General features: G+C 30.1%; 1 protein-coding gene across 1 annotated transcript; it reads right to left on the bottom strand.

Annotated features, from left to right (window-relative positions):
* Positions 1-971: 971 nt before the first annotated feature.
* On the bottom strand, positions 972-6,311 carry LOC112422592 (protein indeterminate-domain 5, chloroplastic). Its single transcript, XM_024785807.2, has 4 exons — positions 5,857-6,311; positions 5,135-5,531; positions 2,290-3,128; positions 972-1,295 (listed from the first exon to the last, which is right to left on the bottom strand). The coding sequence occupies exons 1-3, from the start codon at positions 6,005-6,007 to the stop codon at positions 2,339-2,341; spliced, it is 1,338 nt and encodes a 445-aa protein (XP_024641575.1). The 5' UTR covers positions 6,008-6,311; the 3' UTR covers positions 972-1,295; positions 2,290-2,338.
* Between the last annotated feature and the right edge of the window lie 4,156 nt (positions 6,312-10,467).

Here is a 10,467-nt window from a genome sequence, read left to right as displayed (position 1 = left end):
TCATCTAGTTTGTTACATTTTTTAAATGATAAAGAAAAAGAAAATCAGACACACACACACACATATATTATATATATATATATATATATATATATATATATATATATATATATATATATATATCGTGTTTGTTACATTTTGTTTAATATTTAAATTTATTTTTATCTATTTTTTACATAAGTTATTTGTATTGAAAATTGAGGGCAATTTTGGAAAGAAAAAAGTCAGCCCAAAAGAGCTGAAAGAAGTTGTTTTCTTTATATATAGTATAAATTTTAGATCCTTTTTATTTGCATAAATACTACGATTTGTAACATTTTATAAGTTGATTTACGAGATTTAAGATCATATTTTAGTTAAGTTGTGATATTTTTTGTTATTTAAATTGTCTTTTTATTGTTAAAGTGCAGACAATGGATGCGGGTACGGACTCTTAGCGTACGTGGATGGAGGTATGAGTTCGGGTACGAGAATTTTTTATAAACGCATGTATGGGGATGAGCACTATAATACACCGTTAAAGAGTACCATTGTCATCCCTAATTATATGACTATTTACACAGATATTGAGTAAAAATTCATGAATAAAATGTAACTGAATAGGCCCGAGTGAAATATGAGGTTAGTTTCGAAGTAACTTGGTTATATAATTTTTGTAAAAAATTTTAAAGCTAAAAAAAAATATAATAAATAAAATTTCTAATAAATTAGGTTTAAACCTAAATATTGCTAAGACTGCAAATCTCTAGACTCAGCCCTTATTTTCAATAATGACATTACTCAAGTGATTAGCATTTAAACAACCAATGAATTAAACTTTCAAAATGATCTTCTTATCAAATTTGGTGATCATTCATTTCTTCACTTTCTTCATCTCTAAATATCAATTTTTGTAGGTATAAGAATTTCAAGCTGACTTGTGCAGCTGCTAAAAAATTTACCATATATGCTAGGAAAAGAGTACATACATATGATGATAATATTTCTATATATAAATTATGATACAATGCTGTGACTTGTACTCCAATTTACATTACATGTTAAAACATCTTACAAGAAAATCTATTAAGTTACACCACGAAAATTTGAAAGAAATTGGTTTGAAATCTAATACCAATTTTCATGTACTTCCAACTTACATTTTTTTTTGTTTTCTTATGCTTATATAGTTATAATAATATATACATAGTTAAACTCCGATATATTATATATATGATTCCACAATGCTGCTCCCGAAAACTAAATTATATGGACTTGCATGAGTTTTTTTCTTCTTGTGCAACAAAATGGACATCCTGCAAAAACCCAAACATGAAAAATTGTAAGTCTTGTTTCATATTTTAATCTATATTTCATATTATTTTTTGACGAAAAAACTATATTTCATAATAGTGATCACTATTAATTATTGCTAAGCTAAATGAGAATTAAAAGTTGAAAATGACACGTATGAAAGAGACACAAAAAAAGCATCTGAGTTGATAAGGGCAGAGACATGTTTGGCCATACCCCACCAATCAAGTAGAAGGACACTCGTGACTCTGCCAACCCTAAAACTAAAATATATCCAAAAATGATACCAAATGAAAAGGAAAAGACAATGGAAGAAACAAAGTTCTGCACTACGTCGCTGTCTCCCTCCATGCAAGATAACATGTGTGTCAGGGTCACAAACTCATGACACCTTTTTATTTTCAAAACAAAATTCAATAGCTGGAACTGCAGTCATGGCCATGGGTTGGTTTGAAAACACACTAATTTTTCTAATTTTTATTACTTTTTTTTTCCTCATTACATCACGGATAGAAAATATACTACTATTTTTTTTTAATTCTAACATAGGTTATAGGTTATATAATTTCATTTAAAAATTGTATTCTTAAATATAAGTGATATACCAAAATTACAAAAAATAATTTTATAAAATATCCTTTATAAATGTATTAAGTTAGTGTTTTTTTAACAAAATTAAAAGTTAGAGTTGAATATACTTACATATACAATATAATATAAAAACATTGATATGTAAAATAGACACATAAATAAGAAAAATGATGGTATTATATTTTATATTTTTCTTTCTCTCCTTTATCCTAAATATTAAATAAGACTTGTAGAAAAAAAAAAATCTTTCAAAATTCAACTCATTGTCCAACAAACAGTAAAAGGTGTTCCCTATCAAGCACATTTACCAATGAAATCTTACTTTAATCATCACATGTATGAAAAGGTAATCATCACATATAGATAATTTTTAAGAAAATAAAAAACAGTGATATTTGAATGTACCTTTTGTTTTTTCTTTCAAGCACTGCATGTCCAACAAAGATTCACACAGTCACTCAAAGTTCCCTCCACCACCAATATTTCCATTATTCTCTGATTCCAAGTTGAAGTTACGTTGACTTCTTTGACCAACTCCTCCATTCATGTTTCTCATAACTATTTGACCAACTCCAAGAAAATCCCTTGTGAGTCCATCACCAGCACCATTAACTTTTGTTGCTGCAGAAGAAGAAACATGACCAAAGCTTCTTAGTATTGAAGAAGAAGTATTGTTGGTGGTGGTGGTGCTTGAAGTTGCACCCATTTGAGAAGCTTTTTGAAGCAAAGCAGTTGCTGACATGTGAGGAGAGATAGGGTTTGTTTGGTTATTATGATCAAACATTATAGAATTTTCTGAGAAGAAATCATTTGACCCTTCATTGTTGAAGTTTTCAGAAAACATGTTGTTGTTGTTGAGTTCAGACAATGATATTAATCCTTGGAATTGTGATTGGTCATGATGGTAATTTTGGTTTTGTTGTGTGATGAAATTAAATGGAGGGGTTTGAAGAGTTTGTTGTGGGGGTGGGGATAGAATGTTGTTAAATTGTGCAGTTCTTGCGTTGCCAAAACGCAAGATTTCACTAGTTTGATTGTTGTCGTTTTGGCCATGAATGGAAGAGATATGTTGTTGAGGAATTTGAGACAAGGCTAAGGACATGTTATTGTTGTTGTTACTAATATTTCGAAATAGTTGGGAGTTATTAATGGAAGTGTTGGTGATTAGGTTTGGATGTGGTTGTCTTGAACTTTCTTGAGCAAGTGCATCACAAAAAGCCCTGTGTGTGATGAAACTGTCTCTTCTGCATTGATAAATAAATAAGGAAAATGTTAACGAGTGTCCCTAAATAAATATCACAAATTAAGATTAACAGTTAATTTAGATAGATTGCCTAAAGTAACTAACTACTAACTACAATTTTATAGCATTGTTTGTATTTATGTTACACATAGGATAAACTTAATTCATTTCATTAGATAGCAAATGACCGATCAATTAACATCGGTACATCATGATAAGTATTGTGGCAAGTATAGAAATAACATCGGCACCATTTTTTTTTAATGGCAAAAAAACCGAGTAGAGGGGGTAATAGTACAAAATACAATGTTAAAAAGAAGATCGATAAGGCAATTTGATTCAAAATTGTTGGATGAGATCAAATGATTCATATTTTGGAGTTAATCCAAATACAAGCTATGAAGCTTAATGAAGAAACCACTCAATCCTCACCCAACAATTCTAACTTACCAAGTGTGTGTTTGTTGAAGCGGTGGAGATGTGAAAAACACGCGTTTACAATGATGCTACTTTTTGTAGCTTCCCAATTTTCACGGTGAAATTGCTTTGTAACGCGGAAATTTCTAACTAGCCGGGTTTCCAAACATATGTTAACTAAAGGTGAACATGTTGTATCGTGAGGATGGACAATTCGGGTAAGGTACTTTCTTTGAGTAATTTAGAAGGCATCAAAATTGTAAAGAGAATCTATCCGTGTGTAAGTAATGTCATGTTGTGTACTATTTTGTTTGTATAGTTGTGATAACACAACGTGTAGGTATAGCTCAGCTACTACATCAATTGAAATAAAAATGTACCAAAAGAGGAAAAGGAAATAGTACAAACAAGGAATAGAGGGGAAAAGAAAAGATAGGGTTTGTTAGACCCTGACGTTATCACAAAATAAGAAGCACCAACAAAGGAGCACGTTACTGTAATGGAACTTAAACACACTTTGCCAACTCACTAGAGAACAATGTGAATCAATTAAGTCTTCGCATTTTCGTACCGACAACAAATTAGTTCCTCTGATATAATGAGTTAGAGACTAATTTGTCTCCAAAATGAAAATATTAATGATTAATTTGGGTTTATGTTATGTGAAGACTGAATTACGTCGTGAGAAAATTAGGATGAAGTAAATTAGATATACACTCTTATTTCAAATATTTAGTAATATATATTATAATGGAATGATATATAATGAATTTTTCACTTCAAGTATAAACCTAAAAGCATATTGTTAACAAATTTAATACTAGTATAAACCTAAAAACATATTGTTAACAAATTTAATGCTACTAATAATTTCTTAAATCATGGAATTTAGTCAAGAAAGTCCTATGCATAACATCATATGAATATGGCTTGAAATAGGGTGTTTCCAAGGTAAAATTATAGAAATGTTGAGTTAATTTTTTGAAGTATTTTTTTCCCAAAAATAAATAAATAATAATTTTCTCTTTTGTTTGAAGGTGCTATTTCCTCCGTGTGTTTTTTCTGATTTTCAAAGATTATTCACGTGGGGGTGCTTAATTCAATTAATTGCTTCCATTTCACTTGGTCACTCTACAAAATACGAGAGCAAGATGACAAAGGAAAGCTTACGAGAGAAAGAGAAGACACAGAATCTCAATCAAAATATGGAAGAAAACCAACTCAATAGAAAAAGAAAAGCATCTTAGGCCTTTTCCTCCCTATGGGCACCAAAATTCTAACAAGCCCTAATCCAAATGAACTAAACCAAATCAAACAATCACTCCATAGTCTTAAGAATTTTTTTGCGGTTATAATCTAAATTTGGATGCACTACAAAGTTTCACGGTTCTGTGAAACTGCAATTTCGACCATATCGATCATGTTTTCTGCTAGTATATATAAATGTTTGTAGCGTCATTGCGACCACAATTTAAACCATGCTATCAAATATATATATATATATATATAAGATTGCATTAACAAAAATCGATAGCGAAAAAACTCGCAATAGAAAAATTGGAACTGATTTATTAGGTATATGTTTATTACCTGGAGAAGAGAGTGCCACAGTCACATCTATACTCCTTAGTACCACAAGTTTTAGAATGAGCTTTCCAATCAGATTGAACAGCATACTTCTTAGAACACTTTTCACACTTCCATTTTTTCTCACCATGCTTTCTAAAATAGTGTTTCTTAATTCCAGTGAGGTCACCAAGAGCCCTTGAAGGGTCATGGTGAACACATGTTGGTTCTGGACACAAATAAACCTTTCTCTTTGGCTCTTTGTTACTCTTTTGCTTTAGCTTCCAAGGCAAATTGTGTCCTCTTCTATGTAGTTGTAAATTTTGCTCCCTTTGGAACCCTTTTTGGCACACTTCACATACAAATCTGTTTGTTGCCATTAGGCTCTTGGGAGATAGTGCTATCACTTCTGCATCTGGATCTGTTTTCATTGAAAAAAGCCAAACAAAAAATATTAGAAAAAAAATAAATCATAACAAGTATAACAAAATAATTAATAATTTAATTAAATTGACAAAACCTAATAAAGACACAGCTCTTCAATTTATAATATTTAATTTAACAATCATAAACTTATACATGTTTTTGAATTAGGGTTAAGACAAGAAAAATAAAAAAATTAGTATAAAATATTATTTGTAAGGTGGTCAAACACAAAACAAAATATTATTTGTAAGACATGAAACCAAAAAAAAAAAAGTATTTATAAATTAAATATTTCTGATAAATTATATGAAGAAACTTGCTTGGTGTTCCAGGTTGGTTTCTCCTTTTCTTCTGAGGTGGTGCAGTTGGAGTTGTTGATGATGAAGGTGTTGATGAATTCTGTTGATTCATCTGATTCTGATCCTCTTGTGAGATTGTAAAGAAAGATGCAGCTGAAAATGATGTTGCCATATCTATAGAAAAATCAAGAAGCTGAAGTAGAGAGATGAGTTAAGAGGGTCAAAGAAAAATGAATGAAAATCAATTCTCCATGACTATACTTGATATGAATTTTTCTCTCAAGTTGGGTTTATTTTAAATGAAAATTTTCTGAGGTAGATTCATTATGAATCTTTTCATTGATTTGGTGTCATGCATATACACCAACACATATTATACACACATGCACCATTTCACTTGGACCTTTTTTTTTCTCACTCTTTATTAATATTCTCTGCCTTTTTTTCCTCTTTTAAAAACTTTTTTCCAGATTTTGTTGAATGCTTTTGTAAGAATTAAATTTTACAAAATGAAATTTTAATGAGAGAAAGAGAGAGGGTGTATGGCCTACGGTATTGTGGACCCAAACTTTTGTCATGTAACGACATATAGGATGTGTGTAAGGAGTAAGAAACAGCTATAGCTATATACACCACTCTCTCTCTTTCACTTTCTCTATCTTGTTTCGCATATTCTGACTCACTCCCAGACAAACTTTCACGTACCACCCTGCCCCACTTAAAACTTACAAAAAATGTTTAAAGAAGTAAGAAAAAAGTGATGATTTTTTTTTTAATTCTTCAATTCTATCTGAAGAGAATGGGATCCGTCGAAACGTAAGAAAAGTCTGATTAATACTTGAATGTTGATGAGAATGCGATACGTCGAAATGTAAGAAAAGTCCGGTGATTATTTGAATTTTTTTTTCTTTCCAAAATCTTAGAATTTAGTAAGAGTTTTGACGAAAGATAAGAAAAATTTGGTTAAAAAATATTTTTTTATTCAAGAATCGGAATTTAGGTTCTCCTAAACTATTTATTTTCTAGTAGAACTCGTTAACTACTTTTGAATCACTTGGTATAAAAAAAGTAATGAAAATGAAAATAAAGGTAAATTTAGTTAGCAAATTAACAAATATTTGAGAAAACAGGGCAAACCTCTGAGCTATTCAACAAATATTTGTCATGTATATTTGATGAACAGTGGACGATACAAATAAAATTATAATGTAAAATTTATTACAGTATCTTTTGTGAGTTACTTACGTTGGGAAGTTCGAGGAGTTACATGAGCGCCAATGAGTTAAACATCCAGGATTCATAAGAGACTTAGGGTGTGTTTGATCCGCAAAATGGTAAGTACTAGACAGAACAACACTGCACAAGGCAAAACAATTAAAACGCTCTCCACCTAAAACCTTAAGACAATGAATTTATGGATTCTCTCACTTATAAAGCGTTCAACCTCAAGTTTTCTAATTGATATTGGACATCTAACTCGCACTTTCTACACATCAAGTTCTCCCTTTAGATGTGGTATAGGGTTTTTCATTGGTTTGGTTGGGAGTTGGTTTTTTCATTGGTTTCATGAAATTCCTCCATTTCATTGTAAATATTAGATAGTTAAGTTATGAGAACTAACATAGCTACTATGGTCCTTTTCCATTTCAATTGTAGGTTAAATGACCAAGGAAGAAATGCTTGAAGTATCAAAGAACAAGAATTTTGAGTATCGCAAGGAGGAGCAAGCTAAGTTGGCGAGATCAAAATATTTAGACCAAAAATATTTAATTCATAAATGCATTTTGTTTATATTTTATTACAGAGTATTATCATGTAGCCCTTTTTAAAATTTTGTTTTATCATAACTTTTAAAAATGAAAAACATAGTTGCTGCTACGGCAGCTATATATCATTCTTTAATATATTGACAGCTTAACAATAAATTAGATTTCGTTATGTTGACATAAAAAATGAAATAAATCTCTAATTTTCAATGTGGATGGCATGCAAGATATATATATATATACACAATGTCGGTCCAGATTATGGCCACTAAAGTCTTAGTTCTTACTTAAGCTTCACCCACTCAGCTCCCAATTATGCATATGCCAATATTATGTTAACATTTTGTTTATATTTTATAAAGTAGTTTAGTGACTAGAATGTACCTTCTAATTTATTTAGTTTTGTCAAGTAGTTTAATGGTTAGAATTCACCTTTTAAGGTGAATAAGTATGGTATCTGAATTCGAACTTCAGTCTCTACAAATAATAATGTACTGAGTTATGTTCACAGAGACATTTTTTTTTTATCAAAATACTAAAATATAAAAGACAGCATATGCCTGAATCAATACAATATTAATATAGTCACATAAAGGAGAACCTAAGAACATTTTATGTTAACATGTTCTCATGAGCATAAAGGTTAACATTGGTTCACATTTAACGTTAACATGTCTCTAAGAGCATAAATGTGAACTAATGTTAATTTTTCTTTTTTTAAAATCTACTTTTAAAAAAAAAAAGGTAACAACACATGAAGTGGTTAAAAATTATTTTATTTTTCTTTAAAAAAAAATCACTTTTTTTGAGTAATTAACAAACACAAATAGCTTCAGATTTTTTTTAAGTAAGTAAAAAATCACTTTTTTTGAGTAATTAAAAAATCACTTTTTCCACGCTCTCAACCTTATCAAAGAAGATGACATTAGTCTGAAACTTTAAAATACCCCCACACCACCGCATGAAGCTTGTGTTGGTTATTAGACCCACGAAACAACCTTTGGAACTGAAAATTCAAAGGAAAGTTTTCAACTCACATGTCCTTTTGTAGAATATCCATTTTTGAACAAGGGCTAAGTCTCCATATAAGGGTCTTAAAATGGTCCCTCAAGTACTTACCTTACACAAATTATCCCCTACTTGGAGCCCGAGATACTTAAAAGGCATTGACTTAACCTTACATATCAAGAACCTTTCTCCCAACTGCAAGAAAAACTCTTCCACATTGACCCCAATCACTCTTCTCTCTCAAAAAAAAAAAAAAAAAAACCATGATATTGAAGTAAGCTCAAAACAACTAAGTATTGTCTTTAAGGCGCCTTCTAGCGTGAGCAAGCCTTATAGGTCTCTCACGGTGAAACTTGCAAATGTACCGTTTATATTAGGTGAAGCCGGTTTTTTACCAATTTTCTATTAATTACATTTAATATGTTTTTTCATTTTTGTATCTTCAATAAATAAAAAACAAATTAAGGCAATTTAATATAAACTAGTCACACAGTAAATCTGAAAGCCAAACATTTAACATTTGTTCCTTAAAAAAAAAACATTTGTGAAGGAGTGATCGATACGCAGGAGGCTTATTCTGAACTGAAGATTAAAGATCGGTAAGGTATTTTTTGGCATCTAATCATGTTTTTTTTCTTCAAAAACTTCATCTGTATTAGTTTTTCGGATCGTATGTTGGATATTCCTTAATGTTTTTTTTTTTTTTGTTCTTTTTTTCTTAATCCATTTTGGTTTAAACAAAAATGGTTGTTTTGTTGATTATAGTGGAGGTATTATTAGTTTGATGAAAATGACAATCGATCTGCCCCTATTCATGCTGTAGTACTACTATGTTTGAAATTCAGAGACATGGTTTACCTTTGTGTTGGTATAATTATGCAGCATATTAATGCTGGTTGGGTTTTTGTATGGTACATGTTTGGGTTTTATTCAAGTTGTCGTAACCCTGGTTGGGTTTTATTCTTAAAGGGGTCTGTTATTTTATTTTGTTTATGTTATTCCATTTGGTTGTTCAATTCTCCATAAATTATGACTTATTTAGATAGAGACACACCAATTCACAACAAAGTAAGCTAGAGACACTCATTCCTCATGAATAATTAATTCTAACAGTTTCTTAAGATAAGTTTGAATAAAATTATTCTATCTTAAAAATTGAACTAAACATGCATTTTGCTAAAATAATATGAAGTTATTAATTATGCGTTATTTTTAGAGGATATATTTTTATTTTAAACTTAAATATTAAAGTTAAATGTTAATTGTTTGTCTTTAATATATTTTGAATCAAGATAAGAAAAAAAACATATAAATTTTTAAGTTTGGGGGACATTTTGCACATAAGTGCAAAACTTCAGGGGGGTATTTGCAAAACTTCATGTTCACTGATAGAAGAATTTGACGGAGGGGGTTAATTGATTAACGTTGTGCAATTTCAGGGGGGTAATTGACGTTTTGTTAATTTCAAGGGGGTAATTGACGAAACTTACAATTTCAGGGGTAATTGACTATTTACCCAATTAAAAACATTAAAAAATAAATACATTACAAAAAAATGTGTGTGTCTATATGTATATTAAAAAAAATCATGTCCTTTTATGTCATTTTATACTTATCAGCCACATCGACAGCTAATTTTACCAAACACATTATTTTTAATAAGCAATCTTTTCAGCTATAAGCTATCAGCTATTAGTCATCAACTATCAGCTAACTTTTCAGCTATCAGCTAGCTTATAGCTTATTTTTACCAAACATAGCCTTTGTCAAGGCATTGGTATGTTACGATATTTGAGTTTGAACAATGTACCTAACTACATAACCAGATTTAAACGTGGACAAAAAGTAATTAAATTTT

This window comes from Medicago truncatula, chromosome 1 (assembly GCF_003473485.1).
Source record: "Medicago truncatula cultivar Jemalong A17 chromosome 1, MtrunA17r5.0-ANR, whole genome shotgun sequence".
In the NCBI taxonomy this organism is placed as follows: Eukaryota; Viridiplantae; Streptophyta; class Magnoliopsida; order Fabales; family Fabaceae; genus Medicago; species Medicago truncatula.
Note: the sequence above shows the minus strand (reverse complement) of the source record. Positions and strands in the feature narration are given on the sequence as shown.

What these genes read in the sequence shown, in the direction of transcription:
- LOC112422592 (XM_024785807.2), bottom strand. Translation starts at nt 6,007, where the DNA reads ATGGCAACATCATTTTCAGCTGCATCTTTCTTTACAATCTCACAAGAG. An exon ending in AAACCAACCTGGAACACCAA is followed by an intron (nt 5,532 to 5,856) that starts GCAAGTTTCTTC and finishes CAATGAAAACAG; the next exon opens with ATCCAGATGCAGAAGTGATA. An exon ending in TGTGGCACTCTCTTCTCCAG is followed by an intron (nt 3,129 to 5,134) that starts GTAATAAACATA and finishes TTATCAATGCAG; the next exon opens with AAGAGACAGTTTCATCACAC.